General features: G+C 37.7%; 1 protein-coding gene across 1 annotated transcript; it reads right to left on the reverse strand.

The window, feature by feature from the left end:
• Positions 1-12,874: 12,874 nt before the first annotated feature.
• TM4SF4 (transmembrane 4 L six family member 4) lies at positions 12,875-19,971 on the reverse strand. The gene is made up of 5 exons (XM_034439260.3): positions 19,645-19,971; positions 18,887-18,976; positions 17,489-17,634; positions 15,269-15,458; positions 12,875-13,636 (listed from the first exon to the last, which is right to left on the reverse strand). The coding sequence occupies exons 1-5, from the start codon at positions 19,813-19,815 to the stop codon at positions 13,619-13,621; spliced, it is 615 nt and encodes a 204-aa protein (XP_034295151.1). The 5' UTR covers positions 19,816-19,971; the 3' UTR covers positions 12,875-13,618.
• Between the last annotated feature and the right edge of the window lie 691 nt (positions 19,972-20,662).

A 20,662-nucleotide genomic window follows, 5' to 3' on the forward strand; every position in this document is an offset into this window, starting at 1 on the left:
TGCCCTTGTGTCGGTTTCACTTATTCCTTGAAAAGAGGGGGAAAAAAGGACTCTACTAAGTAGAGATAAGAGTGTTGCCACTAAAAAGACAATGGCTATGTTCACATAACACACTCTGGTAAGAACTGGGGTGGAAACCCACACTTTTAGCTTATTCCATTACCATCACAAATCTCTCTCATGTTTTGAAATTCCAATTCAACTTTTTCTGACCCAACTCATCTCAAATCTCACCAAGTAGATGGTCTTTAGTACTTTAGTATTCTTCTAATCTAGTAACGGTCCCAATCAGAAACCATCTAAAAGTTGACCCACACTCTGTCAAGGAGTACTCATTTCAAAAGTTCTAAGCCCCAGAGCTCATTGTGACATCATTGCAAAAAAGGCATTAAGAGTTGTCAATCTTACTTTACGAAGTTTTCTCTTTGGTAACACTATACTTCAAACTAGGGCATACAAAACTTTTGCCAGACCTATACTTGAATACTGCTCACCTGCCTGGAACCCTCACTGTATTTCAGACATCAATACATTAGAGAGAGTCCAGAGATATTTTACTAGAAGAGTACTCAAATCCTCTGCCCGAAATAAAATTCTCTATACCACCAGGCTTGAAATTTTAGGCCTCGATAGCCTTCAACTACGCCGTCTACGTTCCGACCTAAACTTAGTTCATAAGATTATTTGCCAAAACGTCCTACCTACAAATGAGTACTTTAATTTCAACCACAATAACACAGGGGCTATCAATAGAGTCAAACTCAATGTAATTTGCTCTAATCTTGATTATAGGAAATATGACTTCTGCAATAAAGTAGTAAATGTCTGGAATGCTCTATCTGATCCTGTTGTTAGTCTCTCTAATCCCCATACCTTTTACCTTAAACTGTCTACCGTGGACCTTTCATGTTTTTTAAGAGGTCCCTAAGGGGGCGTGCATAAGCGCACCAGTGTGCCTACCATCCCTGTCTACTGTTCCCATTTATATGTACTCATGTGTTTATGACTATGTTTTGCTTATTTATATGTGTCCATGTCTATGTCTATACTGTTACTTGTTTCCTTGAACTTGTTGACAAACAAACAAACAAACTCTGATTGGCCACAGCCATCTGGCCTTTCCCTATACAAGACTGTATCTTTTACAGTCATTTTGTGTTGGGATTCCCAGTTTGTATGTTCTCTGGTGGTGTGGTAGAATCTCCAACTAAAATAGGGGGAGGAGTGAAGAGACTAGTGAATTTAGAGTCATTGCAGGACAGTAAGCAATGAAGACCTGAGTCCCATTCTTGAAACCCTTATCTGGATGTTCTCAAGAGAATGCAGTCAGTCTGGCGAGATTCTTGTAAATCAATCAGCAACAATTAGCAACTGTGATCAGCTCATGGTGTCGTTCTGGTTTGTCGCGCCTGATATAGTAGCCAGAAGCCACCTTTTCAAAAATCAGACTGCAGTCAATCCAAGAATGGCAGAAGAGTGTGAACCCTTATTTCTGCTATGCATAGCTCATTAATGAAGGCTTACCATTTCATTTGAATCCTAAATGACCACCAGCTTAGACTTCTGTACTATAAATTGTTGCAAATTAAAGCAATCCAGAATGGTGGCTATAGTGGATTTCTGGACCATACATTAAACCATGAACCTCAGTTAAAGAACCCTTGCATGATGGGAGTAGTGACTTTTTACAAATTAAAAGCTCATGATCAAAGCTTTCCTGCCAAACACATATAAAAATCCATATAAGAACATGGTATTTTGGTTCAATCCCCTTGCTGTTCTCTTGTGCATCTCATGCTTAGGACATTACTAAGCATGAGATGAAGAAGAGAACAGCAAGGTGAATGAGCCAAAATAGTAATGTCCTAATGCAGGGGTCAGCAGCCCACGGCTCTTGAGCCACATATGGCTCTTTCATTCCTCTGCTGCAGCTCCTTGTCACCAGTCGGTTCTACAATTGATAGGGCTTTCGGTTAGGACAGGTAGAGGAAAAAGGATGCCGGCCTAGGAGGAAACTCACTCTATGGTGGGGGAACTGGACTTCCAGTCGGCATAGGAAAAAGGACGCCATGCTAGGAGGAGACTCTATGGTTGGGGAACCGGACTTCCGGTCGGCTCCAGAATTGAAGGGGGGGGGGCTTCCGGTTAGGATCTTTGTGGCTCTTTGAGTGTTTAAAGTTGCCAACCCCTGTCCTAATGGGAACTTACTTGGACACAATGCTAATCTATGTTTGAATCCTATGCACATCAGCTGAAATCAGAAGCTTTTGTTTCATCCGGAGTACTACAAATCCTCATCACTCGGATAAATACTAATGAAATTGCACTCCTGTCAAAACTATATAAATACAAGAAAAGGAAGAACACTGGGTTCCATCCTGACAACTGGCTTGTGTCAAAACCCACTGAAATAGCTGTGAATAGTTATGGCTGACTTTCACTAATTTCAAAGAAAAATAAGTAGAATTGACCCTAAATGGCTCCAACCCACCTGGGATTCAGCAAAAAATTACTTCAGTTTATCCTTCGCCACTGGTGGTGGATCAGCAAACCAGCCTTCCTTTTTTTTTTCTGTTTGTTTTTATAAACTGAAATAGACACTTATACTGTAGAAGTTGTTAGGTGAGAAAGGCCTTTTGCTCCTCCAGTTCATTGGATTCTATAACAAACCTCCACATGTTCAAAGCAGACGAAAGCATTGGAGCTTGTTCTCGCCACCCAGTTATCTATCTAAAAATGGGACAGTCCATAAATCTGTATTCCAGGAGTTTAGTCTGTGCAGGCTGCAAACGTCAACACAGAAATAACTATTCAAGCATATTAAGCAGTAAAAAATTCTTAATATTCCTATGTTCCTACTGGTCACAAGAGGGCAGTAAGTGTCTTTCTCTGAAGTGCTTTTAACCAAAGCCACTAGATATGATGGCATGTCTGATATTGCTAATGGTCAGACTGCATTTTTATACCATTTCGAGGCTTTCCATTTGTTATTTGCATCATGAATGGGTGTGTTTGTACGGCATCAGATCTAGTCAGTCTCTAGATCCAGAGGAAATTATTTATGCCTTCATGTCAGCAGAGCACAGTCTCAGATGCACAGAACAAATACGGAGCAGAGATCTCACTGTTACTCATGCCCTTGGGGTCACCGCCTATTTGGATTTCCATAATGCACCATATGTGGGGTTGCCCTTGAAGAATATTCAGAAAATTCAGCTGGTACAAAATGCAGCAGCACAGGCAGTTATGTGTGTCCCTATTATGGTACCAGGGGTGGGTTGCTACCGGTTCGCTCCGGATTGGGCAAACCAGTAGCAGCGGTGGTGGGAGGCTCCACCCAACCGCCTGGATGTTTCTGCGCATGCGCAGAAGTGTTGTGCGTGCACGCAAGCACACACGCAGCCACGAGTGAACCAGTAGCAACAGAATTTGAAACTCACTACTGTATGGTACACATTACACCTCTACTCTGCTAACTGCTTCATGGCATGGGCAGGGTTATTTCAGATGACCTCTCTCTGATTACATCTGCATCACTCCCATCAGGTCTGGCAGAAGGTGGGCTGCAGTTCATAACTGCCAGGGTATTACATTTGACAGATCCCAGGAGACAGGTCTTCTCTGCCATAGTGCTCACCTTATGGAATCTTCGCTTCCCTGGAAGTGAGATTAGCTCCATCCTTCCCAACATTCCACAAGTCCTTCAAGATCTGACTACGTTATCAGGCCAGGAGGTCTCAGAGGAATGGGAAATTTTGTCTTCTTTCTTCTTTGGATTTAGAATGATGACATACAAAAGCCCAGATTGTGATTTTGAGAAAGACTGAGGACAAGCACTGGGCTGAGTTTTGGGGCTCCTGGATGCTTCTTTCGAAAGATAAGATATGGGAACAGTGAATTTTTTCTGTAATATATTGGCATGATAGAAATATGTCTTTACTGATGCTGAACCAATATATTCATAAAGAAACAACATATACAGGTATTCCTCGACTTAATGACCACAATTGAGCACAAAAATTCTGTTGTTAAGAAAGATATTTGTTAAGTGAATTTTGCCCCATTTTACAACCTTTCTCGCCTTATTTGTTAAGTGAGTCACTGCAGTTGTTAAATTGGTAACACAGTTGTTAAGTAAATCTAGCCACGACTGACTTTGCTTGTCAGAAAGTAGCAAAAGGTGATCATATGACCCTGGGATACTGCAGCCATCATAAGTGTGAAAAATGGTCATAAGTCTCTTCAAACAGTCACTAAACAAACTGTTGTAAGTCAAGGGCTACCTGTATTTAGCTTTTAATTAGTCATACAAAATTAACTCTTTTTTCATTGTCTAAACAAATAATAAGCTTTCTGTGATATCCTTACAAAAGAAATCAAATCCGACTAGAAGTGCTACACAGTTAAAATTTCTCAAGATAAAAAGATGTGTGGTACAGTATATGATTTACAAAGTTTTAAGTTACATATAGCCAGTGGTGGGATTCAAATAATTTAACAACCTGTTTGTGATAGCCAACCTCACCCTGGGCAAACCCGTTATTAAATTTCACCTCCCCCACTATCAAAGTGGATCCTGGGCGTTGCGCTGCTCTGCAATGGAGAAATGGGAAACAGAGCGGCTGGCACGAGAGAAGGAAAAAGAGCAGGGAGCAGAAAGACGGAAAATGGCCTTCTCCTTCCCTCACGCCAGCCGCTCCGTTGCCTGTTTCTCCATTGCAGCGCAGCGCTCAGGATCCACTTTGATAGCGGGAGCTGGGTAATTTAACCACCGGTTCACCTGAACCGGTGTGAATTGGCTGAAACCCACCACTGCATATAGCCTTCAGCTATACTGGCTAGGAACTCTGGAAATTGTGGTCCCAATATATAGGAATGAGCCAAAATTACTAAGAGCTGCCCCAACATGAAGGGCAGTAATAATGAAAGATTTGTAGATAGGGTATTAGAAGCCATTAACAGGTCCCTTTGCAAACTACCCAGAGTCTTTTAACGAAATATAGAAATATAAACAGTTGTACAGTCGATACAAACTTTCTCTTGTCATGTGCTCTTAGAAGTTTAAGGTTGTTGTTTTTTTTTTTTTGCTGAAATATTAACATGGTGACTTTGTCATTGAAGGCACTGAACCTCTGGTTATCCACGTTTAGGAATGTTTGCTACAGCAAGGACTTTGAAACATGTTTGCAAAGAAACAGTTAGCGGTTAGGTAATATTCTCTAGGTGAGGAAATTGTGGAATCAAGCATAGCTAACCGGGGCTAGCCAAATAAATAGTGCAAATAAAAGAACAGATAACTATGTACAGCAGGGATGCAAAACTGGAGATTTTATTTGTTTCAAAATATTGGCCTTATTGAGGTGTACAGATTTTAGTAACAGATACAGGGCCAAGTCAGAACACTATTCACAACATGCTAAAATGAAAATTCTTCCATCACATGTATCTTTAATTATATACATACTTTCTATGTACGCACAAACAGTATATCTCCTCCCCAAATGATCAAATTCTCGAATGCATGATGGCAAGCAAGGAATACATACTTATGAAGAATAGGGAGATTAAAGTCATAATTTTCCTTGAAATGCAATTGGAAATATGATCCACTAAAATTAATGGAACATATTTTAAATAAACTACATTGGACTAAAATGCAATGGCCTTTGACAAGTTTTCAACTCAAGCATTGGGGTTTGTTTTTGGTAAACCTGAATCACAAGGTATAATTAACACATGTTACAAATTTACATAAACCAACAATACCACTTTAATAATTTGCAAAAAAAAAAATTAGCACAATATTCTTAATTTACACAGGAATCTTTGGATAAAAATAATGATTAAATAGGACAGATTATAGAAAGAAAGCTATTATGATATAGTTTTGGAAAGAGGGCTTGTAATATAAGTGCTGTGAAAAAAATAGGAAACCAGTTTTTTGTATTTTTTTCTTTCTTTTCTATTTTTCTTCAATTTTTTTCTTTTCTTCAACTCTTTGGTTTTTTATTTCTTTCTCTTTTTTCTTTCCTTTATATTAGTTTTTATTTTCTTATTTAAAGCTTCAATAAAACTCATATGTATGTAAAAAAAAGAAGAAATCTTTGGATTAAAAAACACAAGCTTGGATACTGATAATTCCATCAGATAATTCTATACAACACTGAAGTTGTATCAGTGTTAATTCAAAATGCTTGTTGGGATTGCCAGCATATCTGCCCTTGCTCCTGTTGAAAGTCACCTCAAGACAAAGAAATTAAGCAGATGAAAGTTTCTTATTTGAGAACAGAGCCAATCATAAATAAGGTTTTCTTATGAGCCAAAAGCAAGACAATTCACCAATGCCTTTAAGAGAAGAGTGGTAGATTTAGTTCAGTGTCCATGGCTTCTCTTCTGACTGATGAGGACACCTTTCCCAAATTCTCTTAATGTGAGGCTGTCCAAAACACAAATGCTTCTTTCTGGCTAGTTAGTAGAATATAAGCCATGGCTTTACTTCCAAAAGGGGCAAACCAACTTAACTATTGAGCTATGCCAACTGCAGACAGGAAGCCTACAAATTCTGGAATAACAATCACTGTTCTTTTTCAATCTGGTAAACCAATAAAGGTCATATTTATGGTGCATAGTGATACAGAACTTAGTGTAACATTTACATCTTAAAAGAAAACTATCATTACTGAAGGGAGGGAAAGGAGGAAGATACTTGAAAGTTGTCACCATTTTAATGCTAGAGCCTCTACCCTGTGGTAGGTTCCACGTGAGACAGAAAGCAGGAAGAAAAAAAGTGGGAGAAACAAGAAGCAAAGCTACACCTTTTGATTTCTAGATAGCAACTCTAATTAGCCAACTGCAAAAAGGCATATGTGTTACCTCTCAATGGGGTGATCATAGCAGCCTTGAGAAAACAAATTAACAGAGTTGTTGACAGAAAAGGAGGGACTATTTTCTGGAAGCTAACATGACAAACATTTGGTAAGCTAAAAGCCCAGTAGAATGAATTTGCAACCACTGAATCTTCTATTTCAAGCTACATGGCTAGTAAACCAGCCACTCAATTGTCTGATTTGTTCTAGGCCAGTGTTTCTCAACGAGTTGAAGTCCACCCATCTTCAAGCTACCTAGGTTAAGAAACACTGTTCTAGGCAGATGCAGTCCACTTTACACTACCACAAACTTTTAATTAAATTATGGTTTATTATTTTTATATCATTTGTTTCAAAATAATGTTTATTTAGAAAATGAAATATTTCTATATACTAACACATTAACATACAACATATGAAGGAGCTTAACATTTGACTTGTAGGAACACAGACTAACGTGCAGTAAAACAGTAATTAAGAAACAACAGGGAATAATGGAGGATAAAGAAAAACCTCTCCAGAGTCTATAAACATTCCAAGTGTGAACTTCTATCTCGCACTCCTATAAATTATTATTATTACTATAGTTGGTTGCACAGTCACCCAAATGTTTAGACTGGATTTGGCATTTTTATCCACTTATCGAGTCCTTTCCAAGTATCTGGGCTATGCAGATATTGTTTGATGATATTAAAGGTATTGTCATTACAGATCTAAACTGTAATTGCAAATTAGTATTATTATTCCATTTATATGACTTATTTCCAACACAGATCATCTTCACATAAACCATAAAGTGGTGTATTATTTTGCCTCTTGAAGGAAAGGAGCCAAAAATGGCAACCGGTGTTGTCTCACTTTGTTTTGGAAAAGAATTTATTACAAAAATAAATATGCTGTAGCCCAACTGGTGCTAAATATGCGAGGAAAAATAAGCGCAGGTGGGAAAAAGTGGCTCTGCTACATCATGAGAAAAGACTCCTCATTCTGGGCCTGTTTCATATAAAAACATGTGGCCCTTCATATTAAGAGGAAAGTCCAAAAAGGGATATTCTGTGTTATCATAGCTGATATATTGCAATCATCTTCTTTAAACTGTTCCATTTCCCTAAAGAACAAAGAAAAATGTTGGCTACTGTTAGTCATAGTTTAACATTTAGACAGCATTTTATTGTAGTAAGAAACCCAGGTTTAATTCACCCTGTTAGCCCTAATTTAGTAGCCCTCTTTTATGCCCAAAAGGTGAGTCTGAGGGTCAAATTCCAATGTGAGAATAGTCCTAATGTGGTAAAACTTTGTCTTCTCAGTGGTTCCTTCATCCTGCCCTGAAAATGAGGTCAGCAAAGTTGACATCCTCACACAAGGCAGGGTTATGATTTTGACCACTGGTGTCAGGGGAGTGAAGTGAAGTCTTTCTGCTGCTGCTTCTTTCCACCAAAACCTCCAAGAATGGGTCCTTTACCACCTCCCACCACAACAGCCCCAATGCTTCCCAGAAAGCATGGAGGAAAGGACAGGGATTCTTGTGGAAAGAGATAGCGGAGTTACTAGTGGGAAAATGAGCCTTGCAGAATAAATCAATATTGCTACAGGGTTGAAAAATAAAGAAAAGAGTTTTAATCAGTGGTGAAATTCAATTTTTTTTACTACCGGTTCTGTGAGCGTTGCTTAGTGGGCATGGTGTGGCTTGGTGGGCGTGGCTTGGTGGGCGTGGCAGGGGAAGGATACTGCAAATTCTCCATTCCCACCCCACTCCAGGGGAAGGATACTGCAAAATCTCTATTCCCTCCCCACTCCTGGGTGGGGAGCCAGAGGTGGTATTTTCCGGTTCTCTGAACTACTTAAAATTTCCGCTACTGGTTCTCCAGAACCTGTCAGAACCTGCTGGATTTCACCCCTGGTTCTAATGCTCCACTGATTGGGATTCAGCAGCCTTGTGAATTCTCTTGGATGGAGGCTTGGTATACGCAAACTAGATAAGGACGTTTTGTATGAAAGGAGATCAAGCATTGCCACGTACTGATAGCTGCTCAGAATGCCATTAAAATACAACTACAGTACTAGAAGTTAGTTTAAGATCTAGACTGACAAACTAAATTATGATGATTAATTAAATTATGGCACAAATAATATGTATGTATATGGACATGCTTTACAGTAGCTACTAGTTTCGGCTATTCTCATGTGTATAAATTACAAATACCTTTTTTTAAAAAGTCTGATAAATAACCTAACAATTCTGCAAAGTTCTGGAAGCAAATATGTTATTTTCTTAGAACACTTCTACCAATTTAGCAACTTACAAGCTACTGTAACAACAAAACGGTTATGCTCTGGCTTAAGTATTCTCTCTGAAAATAGAATTATAGATTTAGAAATCTCATCTTGACCAGGGGTCTCCAACCTTGCAACTTTAAGCCTCTCGGACTTCAACTCCCAGAATTCAAAGATGGCTGGAGAATTCTGGGAGCTGAAATTTGAGAATCAAAATTAGAGTATTACTAAAAGATGACTGTTCAGTCAGACTCTAGTTCATATACCCAGTGAAGGAGAAGCTTTCAGTTTCATAGATTCCACTGTCAATCTGAATTTACTACCAGATTGTGATTTTGAGAAAGACTGAGGACAAGCACTGGGCTGAGTTTTGGGGCTCCTGGATGCTTCTTTCGAAAGATAAGATATGGGAACAGTGAATTTTTTCTGTAATATATTGGCATGATAGAAATATGTCTTTACTGATGCTGAACCAATATATTCATAAAGAAACAACATATACAGGTATTCCTCGACTTAATGACCACAATTGAGCACAAAAATTCTGTTGTTAAGAAAGATATTTGTTAAGTGAATTTTGCCCCATTTTACAACCTTTCTCGCCTTATTTGTTAAGTGAGTCACTGCAGTTGTTAAATTGGTAACACAGTTGTTAAGTAAATCTAGCCACGACTGACTTTGCTTGTCAGAAAGTAGCAAAAGGTGATCATATGACCCTGGGATACTGCAGCCATCATAAGTGTGAAAAATGGTCATAAGTCTCTTCAAACAGTCACTAAACAAACTGTTGTAAGTCAAGGGCTACCTGTATTTAGCTTTTAATTAGTCATACAAAATTAACTCTTTTTTCATTGTCTAAACAAATAATAAGCTTTCTGTGATATCCTTACAAAAGAAATCAAATCCGACTAGAAGTGCTACACAGTTAAAATTTCTCAAGATAAAAAGATGTGTGGTACAGTATATGATTTACAAAGTTTTAAGTTACATATAGCCAGTGGTGGGATTCAAATAATTTAACAACCTGTTTGTGATAGCCAACCTCACCCTGGGCAAACCCGTTATTAAATTTCACCTCCCCCACTATCAAAGTGGATCCTGGGCGTTGCGCTGCTCTGCAATGGAGAAATGGGAAACAGAGCGGCTGGCACGAGAGAAGGAAAAAGAGCAGGGAGCAGAAAGACGGAAAATGGCCTTCTCCTTCCCTCACGCCAGCCGCTCCGTTGCCTGTTTCTCCATTGCAGCGCAGCGCTCAGGATCCACTTTGATAGCGGGAGCTGGGTAATTTAACCACCGGTTCACCTGAACCGGTGTGAATTGGCTGAAACCCACCACTGCATATAGCCTTCAGCTATACTGGCTAGGAACTCTGGAAATTGTGGTCCCAATATATAGGAATGAGCCAAAATTACTAAGAGCTGCCCCAACATGAAGGGCAGTAATAATGAAAGATTTGTAGATAGGGTATTAGAAGCCATTAACAGGTCCCTTTGCAAACTACCCAGAGTCTTTTAACGAAATATAGAAATATAAACAGTTGTACAGTCGATACAAACTTTCTCTTGTCATGTGCTCTTAGAAGTTTAAGGTTGTTGTTTTTTTTTTTTTGCTGAAATATTAACATGGTGACTTTGTCATTGAAGGCACTGAACCTCTGGTTATCCACGTTTAGGAATGTTTGCTACAGCAAGGACTTTGAAACATGTTTGCAAAGAAACAGTTAGCGGTTAGGTAATATTCTCTAGGTGAGGAAATTGTGGAATCAAGCATAGCTAACCGGGGCTAGCCAAATAAATAGTGCAAATAAAAGAACAGATAACTATGTACAGCAGGGATGCAAAACTGGAGATTTTATTTGTTTCAAAATATTGGCCTTATTGAGGTGTACAGATTTTAGTAACAGATACAGGGCCAAGTCAGAACACTATTCACAACATGCTAAAATGAAAATTCTTCCATCACATGTATCTTTAATTATATACATACTTTCTATGTACGCACAAACAGTATATCTCCTCCCCAAATGATCAAATTCTCGAATGCATGATGGCAAGCAAGGAATACATACTTATGAAGAATAGGGAGATTAAAGTCATAATTTTCCTTGAAATGCAATTGGAAATATGATCCACTAAAATTAATGGAACATATTTTAAATAAACTACATTGGACTAAAATGCAATGGCCTTTGACAAGTTTTCAACTCAAGCATTGGGGTTTGTTTTTGGTAAACCTGAATCACAAGGTATAATTAACACATGTTACAAATTTACATAAACCAACAATACCACTTTAATAATTTGCAAAAAAAAAAATTAGCACAATATTCTTAATTTACACAGGAATCTTTGGATAAAAATAATGATTAAATAGGACAGATTATAGAAAGAAAGCTATTATGATATAGTTTTGGAAAGAGGGCTTGTAATATAAGTGCTGTGAAAAAAATAGGAAACCAGTTTTTTGTATTTTTTTCTTTCTTTTCTATTTTTCTTCAATTTTTTTCTTTTCTTCAACTCTTTGGTTTTTTATTTCTTTCTCTTTTTTCTTTCCTTTATATTAGTTTTTATTTTCTTATTTAAAGCTTCAATAAAACTCATATGTATGTAAAAAAAAGAAGAAATCTTTGGATTAAAAAACACAAGCTTGGATACTGATAATTCCATCAGATAATTCTATACAACACTGAAGTTGTATCAGTGTTAATTCAAAATGCTTGTTGGGATTGCCAGCATATCTGCCCTTGCTCCTGTTGAAAGTCACCTCAAGACAAAGAAATTAAGCAGATGAAAGTTTCTTATTTGAGAACAGAGCCAATCATAAATAAGGTTTTCTTATGAGCCAAAAGCAAGACAATTCACCAATGCCTTTAAGAGAAGAGTGGTAGATTTAGTTCAGTGTCCATGGCTTCTCTTCTGACTGATGAGGACACCTTTCCCAAATTCTCTTAATGTGAGGCTGTCCAAAACACAAATGCTTCTTTCTGGCTAGTTAGTAGAATATAAGCCATGGCTTTACTTCCAAAAGGGGCAAACCAACTTAACTATTGAGCTATGCCAACTGCAGACAGGAAGCCTACAAATTCTGGAATAACAATCACTGTTCTTTTTCAATCTGGTAAACCAATAAAGGTCATATTTATGGTGCATAGTGATACAGAACTTAGTGTAACATTTACATCTTAAAAGAAAACTATCATTACTGAAGGGAGGGAAAGGAGGAAGATACTTGAAAGTTGTCACCATTTTAATGCTAGAGCCTCTACCCTGTGGTAGGTTCCACGTGAGACAGAAAGCAGGAAGAAAAAAAGTGGGAGAAACAAGAAGCAAAGCTACACCTTTTGATTTCTAGATAGCAACTCTAATTAGCCAACTGCAAAAAGGCATATGTGTTACCTCTCAATGGGGTGATCATAGCAGCCTTGAGAAAACAAATTAACAGAGTTGTTGACAGAAAAGGAGGGACTATTTTCTGGAAGCTAACATGACAAACATTTGGTAAGCTAAAAGCCCAGTAGAATGAATTTGCAACCACTGAATCTTCTATTTCAAGCTACATGGCTAGTAAACCAGCCACTCAATTGTCTGATTTGTTCTAGGCCAGTGTTTCTCAACGAGTTGAAGTCCACCCATCTTCAAGCTACCTAGGTTAAGAAACACTGTTCTAGGCAGATGCAGTCCACTTTACACTACCACAAACTTTTAATTAAATTATGGTTTATTATTTTTATATCATTTGTTTCAAAATAATGTTTATTTAGAAAATGAAATATTTCTATATACTAACACATTAACATACAACATATGAAGGAGCTTAACATTTGACTTGTAGGAACACAGACTAACGTGCAGTAAAACAGTAATTAAGAAACAACAGGGAATAATGGAGGATAAAGAAAAACCTCTCCAGAGTCTATAAACATTCCAAGTGTGAACTTCTATCTCGCACTCCTATAAATTATTATTATTACTATAGTTGGTTGCACAGTCACCCAAATGTTTAGACTGGATTTGGCATTTTTATCCACTTATCGAGTCCTTTCCAAGTATCTGGGCTATGCAGATATTGTTTGATGATATTAAAGGTATTGTCATTACAGATCTAAACTGTAATTGCAAATTAGTATTATTATTCCATTTATATGACTTATTTCCAACACAGATCATCTTCACATAAACCATAAAGTGGTGTATTATTTTGCCTCTTGAAGGAAAGGAGCCAAAAATGGCAACCGGTGTTGTCTCACTTTGTTTTGGAAAAGAATTTATTACAAAAATAAATATGCTGTAGCCCAACTGGTGCTAAATATGCGAGGAAAAATAAGCGCAGGTGGGAAAAAGTGGCTCTGCTACATCATGAGAAAAGACTCCTCATTCTGGGCCTGTTTCATATAAAAACATGTGGCCCTTCATATTAAGAGGAAAGTCCAAAAAGGGATATTCTGTGTTATCATAGCTGATATATTGCAATCATCTTCTTTAAACTGTTCCATTTCCCTAAAGAACAAAGAAAAATGTTGGCTACTGTTAGTCATAGTTTAACATTTAGACAGCATTTTATTGTAGTAAGAAACCCAGGTTTAATTCACCCTGTTAGCCCTAATTTAGTAGCCCTCTTTTATGCCCAAAAGGTGAGTCTGAGGGTCAAATTCCAATGTGAGAATAGTCCTAATGTGGTAAAACTTTGTCTTCTCAGTGGTTCCTTCATCCTGCCCTGAAAATGAGGTCAGCAAAGTTGACATCCTCACACAAGGCAGGGTTATGATTTTGACCACTGGTGTCAGGGGAGTGAAGTGAAGTCTTTCTGCTGCTGCTTCTTTCCACCAAAACCTCCAAGAATGGGTCCTTTACCACCTCCCACCACAACAGCCCCAATGCTTCCCAGAAAGCATGGAGGAAAGGACAGGGATTCTTGTGGAAAGAGATAGCGGAGTTACTAGTGGGAAAATGAGCCTTGCAGAATAAATCAATATTGCTACAGGGTTGAAAAATAAAGAAAAGAGTTTTAATCAGTGGTGAAATTCAATTTTTTTTACTACCGGTTCTGTGAGCGTTGCTTAGTGGGCATGGTGTGGCTTGGTGGGCGTGGCTTGGTGGGCGTGGCAGGGGAAGGATACTGCAAATTCTCCATTCCCACCCCACTCCAGGGGAAGGATACTGCAAAATCTCTATTCCCTCCCCACTCCTGGGTGGGGAGCCAGAGGTGGTATTTTCCGGTTCTCTGAACTACTTAAAATTTCCGCTACTGGTTCTCCAGAACCTGTCAGAACCTGCTGGATTTCACCCCTGGTTCTAATGCTCCACTGATTGGGATTCAGCAGCCTTGTGAATTCTCTTGGATGGAGGCTTGGTATACGCAAACTAGATAAGGACGTTTTGTATGAAAGGAGATCAAGCATTGCCACGTACTGATAGCTGCTCAGAATGCCATTAAAATACAACTACAGTACTAGAAGTTAGTTTAAGATCTAGACTGACAAACTAAATTATGATGATTAATTAAATTATGGCACAAATAATATGTATGTATATGGACATGCTTTACAGTAGCTACTAGTTTCGGCTATTCTCATGTGTATAAATTACAAATACCTTTTTTTAAAAAGTCTGATAAATAACCTAACAATTCTGCAAAGTTCTGGAAGCAAATATGTTATTTTCTTAGAACACTTCTACCAATTTAGCAACTTACAAGCTACTGTAACAACAAAACGGTTATGCTCTGGCTTAAGTATTCTCTCTGAAAATAGAATTATAGATTTAGAAATCTCATCTTGACCAGGGGTCTCCAACCTTGCAACTTTAAGCCTCTCGGACTTCAACTCCCAGAATTCAAAGATGGCTGGAGAATTCTGGGAGCTGAAATTTGAGAATCAAAATTAGAGTATTACTAAAAGATGACTGTTCAGTCAGACTCTAGTTCATATACCCAGTGAAGGAGAAGCTTTCAGTTTCATAGATTCCACTGTCAATCTGAATTTACTACCAGAAAGTCTTTTCTGATACTCAAAGAGAAACTGCCGTCTTGTCAATTTGCCGCAAGTATTTAAGAAAATACAATAAGTAAACAATAGCACATCAACACAGAAAATGAGAAGCTGGCATACTGGAATATGAAAGCATTCTTACCTCACAGCACCCACAACATTTGCAGTCTCCGCAGAGAGCTCCAAAGAGACCATTGATTGCCTGAATGGCACACAAGACCAATTGAATTCCACTCATTATCAGAAGCAGAGAGAAGAGTGTCAGATTCCAGGGGACAATGGATTCTGGGGACTGGCACATCAGCCATAAATCATGATCCCCAAGGTAATCGCTGCGGGGAGAAAAAGAATATGTGTCTGTTATAGAAGCCATTGCCTACATTTTACAGTATGTTTACTTTCCTAGCTCATAAATGTGCCATAAGCCAGGACAGATCTATGCCTATTATATAATAGTATGCATCTAATGGTAATCTCTGGGTTCTAATAAAATAAAACTGATACCCATTTGAAAAAGGATTAAGCTGTATCTTAATGGACACAATGGATTACCAGAAGTACATGGCTAGCGAAATATCTTCCACCATCTCAACAATTTTTTTTCAGAATTCTTTCCATACAATCTGCATGGAACAGATATTTAAAAAACAAAACAAAACTCCTTTGGTTACATTTTGGCCAAGTTTAATTTATGAAAAATGTGGACCATCAAATAAAATGTCTAGTCAAGGAAAGACTGCTGGAATGGAATAAGAGGAATTGAGGTTCCTTTATTTTCAAACTGGGATGGTTCGCAGCCTGAAGGATTCACCAGAATTATTCTCTTAATTTATTTATCAATAAGAATGAAACAGTCCAGTAAATTTCTAAGGGATCTAATGATGGCAAATGTATAAGCTAAAATAAATAAATATTTTAAATGAAATGTGGCTATATCTAATGATCTTCACATAGATACAGTGACACAGAACTTGGAGCCATTATCAAAAAAGAAAATAATACCTGGCATTTGCAAATGATTATAGCTCAATGTTTCTGACAGATTTTGAGAGTTGAGACTAATCCTGGGGTCCACAATAGTGGCAGAGTACGTCTGAGAGTTCGTATGGAAATATGCATTTCTTTTAAAATTACCTTATTTTGTCTGATCAATAGAATTCAGATAATGATATGTTTCTACCAAAGGATCCTTATTTATATCTTTTGGAATGATAAATTTCAGGAAAGGTACCAGCTGTCTTTTTTTCCCCCTGTGGTACACTTAACACAAAATGTACTTTGCCATTCCATATTTTTGTTATGGCTTCTTTTCTATATTCAAAGAATAAATCAATCCAGAGTTGTCACTCGAAGAACGAACCAACAGACTCAAATTGCTATATTTTGAATATATTATGCAAAGATGTGGGTCTCTTGAGTAGTCTTTAATGGTGGGAAACGTGGAAGGAATGGGAGGAAGAGGATGACCAGTAGCAGGGTGGATGGACTCAATTACTGTGGTGAGGGATATACTTCTGGAAGACTTGAAAGGCCAATTTATTTATAGAACATTCTGAACATGGTCTATCTACATCAGGGGTGTCAAACTCAATTTCATTAAGGGCTGCATCAGGGTTGTGTTTGACCTCAGGGGGTGAGGGTGGGCGTGGCCAGGGTAGGCATGGCCAGCATGATGTCACTCGGTTTGGGGAGGCACCTGTGGTGGCCTGAGCGCCCTGCCAGTGAAAACGGGCTACCAAGTTCCATTTTTGGCTGGGACAGTCTCTGCAACCCTCTGCCAGGGAAAATGGAGCTCGGGAGGGCCGCAAGCAGCCCTCGCCAGCTCTATTTTTGCTGGCAGAGGCACTGTGGGTCCTTCTCTGTTTCCAGTGCGGCCCTGCAGGCCAGATCTAAGCACCCAACATGCCGGATCTGGTCCCTGGGCCTTGAGTTTGACACCCCTGATCTATGTGGTCATTAAAAGTCAACACTGACTTATGGCACATAACGAATATTTTCTATATAGTCTCATAAATTTTTATTTTTTTAAGTGAGATTACAGCATGCCTTCTGGAGCCATCCCCAGCAAGGTGTCGTCAGGTTAGTAGGAGTCCAATACCTCCCCTCATGAGGAAGATGTAGTCCCACATATCTGAAGAGCATTGACTGAAAAAGGCTGTTTTTCAGTAATATCACACGATGTCAATCATGTTGCTACATAATGGCTAAATAAAAATAGCAATAACAATAATGAGTATCCCAGATCCTTGGGAAGGACACCATAGGCTGACAAAAATGCTAAATCCAGCCTGAACATCTGGCTGACTGTGTGATGAAACATAATAGTACATAACAATAACAATAAGCATTAAATGTATCTTACCCATTATTAAACGGATACTCCCACTGGCTACTATTGCTGCTATGAATGTTACACTTCGGGCCTCTGTTCAAAGCCACAACTGACACAACAAAACTGTATCCAGCTCCCACAATTCCAACTACTGCAAATATTATAGAACTAAACATCTGCCAACAAGAGAGAACAGCAACAAGAGAAAAGATGAGATCAAATCTGATGCTTGTATGTTTATATAATTAGTTGGTTTATTTTGGTCACAAATGGCATATGAAAAAGTAAAAAATCATTATCTCTAAATCTACTGAAATTTTCTTAGTTCAGGGATCGTATGGAACTTCATGACAGAAATTCACGACATGGCATGAACTACAAAATCTTTACAAATTAAATTCAATAGACTAAAGTAGTTGACCTTATAAGAAAGCTGAGTGGTATACTCTAGTTAAGACCTCAGTCCAGAGGTTTTATAACGTTTAATTTGCTTTTAATGAATCATTTTTATGTCCCTTTCTCCTAGAATACAAAGCCAAATATTCAGCCTTCTTTACTTCATGAATCTGATCACTACTTGCCAAAATTTGTTTCAAATACCCCAGAATAATTGTTAAGATAGTTCGAGCAATTTAACTTTCAATGTCCAATTTAACCCACAAAGCCCCACCACATGTTGCAACTAGATTACAATTGTTAATGTAGCAGAAAGGAGACATGATTAAGCATATAGTGGGGAACTGTACTAATGGTAGCTAGTTTGAATTAGCTCATTACAATTAATATTCAATTTAATTAAATCAAGTTTTGTCCTGGCCCCTATCCCTTTGGGGAAGTAGCATCATGGAAAGGGTAAAAAAAAAAAAAAAGGCTATGGAATCTAGTTCATTAAAAAAGGCAGAAAAATGATCAAGGGGTAGAACCATGATCCAGGATAATCATAGATATAACATGGAAAATTATTAGAAAAAGAATTTATAAAATCCTTTTCCTATGATAGTAATACAATTGAGAATCATCCAATTTATTAACAAGGGATGTGGAGTTTTCCCCCAACTATCCTAAAAAAACCCAAATATAGAGTGCATCTAAGAAATCTAAGATTATGTATTGTTGTCATTGAGCCACACAAAACCATTACATTCAAAAAATTGAAAAACTTTGCAGAAAAAAAAAGTTCGGGACAGAGATACACAAACCATTCATGATTTTGTTAAGGATTAAAATCTGCAAAATGAATATGAGTCTATTTTCAGAAGTAAAATCTAAAATGCTTTTTTCCTAAGTATTTCTTTGGGTGTGGCAGGCTCAAACGGAGCCTAGTTATCAAGGCCATCCTGTATATGGTAGTGTAATGATGAATGGAATATATATTTCCTTCTTAATCATTAGATTGGGATTGGAGGTTCCTTTTGCTTTCATAATTACCGCAAATCTTTTTCCACAGCTTTCATTTCCACAGCATCCACAACAATCATTATTCTTAAGACCCAAAAAGACCAAAGCAGGAAACACCATCTGGATAAAACAGAAAATCACAATGAGGCCATAATCTTTCTCTATTTAGTTGCATCTAATCTGGATGCTGCAATGCCATTTCTTCTTTCTTGCTGAAATGTTGTCATTGCAACCAGCAGGTTTACAATTGTGTAAGCAACAGGATCATTCTGGTCCAATGATGAGGTTACCCTAAGCATATTGAACTGGAAAAAGCCACTGAATGCACTAGAAATCACTTTCAAGTTTAACGGTTAGCCTCTGACTGGAAATATCCCAACACAAAAAGAAAAATCAAATAGAAAAAAAGAGGAAAGGTAACCAAAAATACATTTTATAGAAATCTGTTTATATTCTTTTCTAGTCTACATTGGTTACTGCTCTAACAAAACAATGCTAGGCTAATAAAGTGTTGGTCTGATCTAACAAAATGATGTTTATCTGTTTATTCACCAAAGATATCTAGATATATATGTTGTTGCTGCATCATCAGATCAGCATCTGTTTTCTTAATAACAAATTGAATTCATATTTGTGAATTATATTTTTAATTTCAATCTTGCTTATTCAGCAGATAATAATTTAATTCCAATGATAGATTGCAACAAAGTTCTATGTATTAATACTTCTATAAAGCCTGTAAACTCTTGATGATAAAAAGAAAAAGCACAGGGTACTTGATTACTCACCAGTACACCAGAACCCAAAATTCCTCCAAAGTACCAAACTTCATCGGAAATATGGTCGCTAATTTCAATTGTTCCTCCAGGAAAAAATAACAGAATATTGGCAAGAACGCATAGTATGGTTAAAGGAATGAGAGTAACTCCAAGACACTTGGCACACCCTCCACAACACATATTTCAAAATGGTACTGCAAATTCCACTAAAAAAGGTAGACCTTTCCTTTGATCTTGATGTAATTTTTAGCCGAAGTTTCTTATAGTCTTCTTATAGTCTTATAGCCTCAACCCACTTGTGTTTTCGATTCCACTTTCTTTCATAGACTTCAGTCTGCCAGCAGCGCAGAGGTCTGACAATTTATAAGCCTAACACTGTCATGATCTCATATTTCTGCATCTCTCCCGCCCTAATGAGATTATGTTCAGAACAGCCACTGAATTTGTCATGACAACCAGAGGCTCTGTTAATATTCTACTATCCACCCCAAGAAAGTCAGTAGTTGGAAGAAGATGATTGTAACCTCTTTTCTCATCGATGGTAGAAGATTTGGGCTGGTGAACTTTCTCTCTCGTTAGATTGGAAAAAAAGGAAAAGATTTCAGATTCTTATCCACAGTACAAATAAAAATGAATGATTACTTCATGTACCATTACATTACTCACTAATTTTAATGGGTGGCATCCTAATAATCTATCGGGTCTTTGAAAGAAGAACAAGATAAAAGCTGTAAAAGCAAAGAATGATAGGGAGATTGAGTAAGCAGATCAAAGGTTTGTTAGCTACTTTCTCTGCATGGTTCAATAGAATTTTTATATTGAAAAATAAGGCTAAGAATATGTATAGATTTCTTAACCTTTATTCTAAAATGTAGGATTGCAACCCTGTGGAAATTTCATTCTACGTAGATACAACTTGGACACTTTGGTTTAGGATCATCTATCAAATGTTTGTGTTGTATGTAATTTATTCAATAAATCATAATTAGGCTAACCTTGAGTGAACAAAATGTATGCATTTGTCAGA

The sequence above is a fragment of the Pantherophis guttatus genome, chromosome 6, assembly GCF_059756535.1.
Source record: "Pantherophis guttatus breed Tessera chromosome 6, ASM5975653v1, whole genome shotgun sequence".
Classification (NCBI taxonomy): domain Eukaryota; kingdom Metazoa; phylum Chordata; class Lepidosauria; order Squamata; family Colubridae; genus Pantherophis; species Pantherophis guttatus.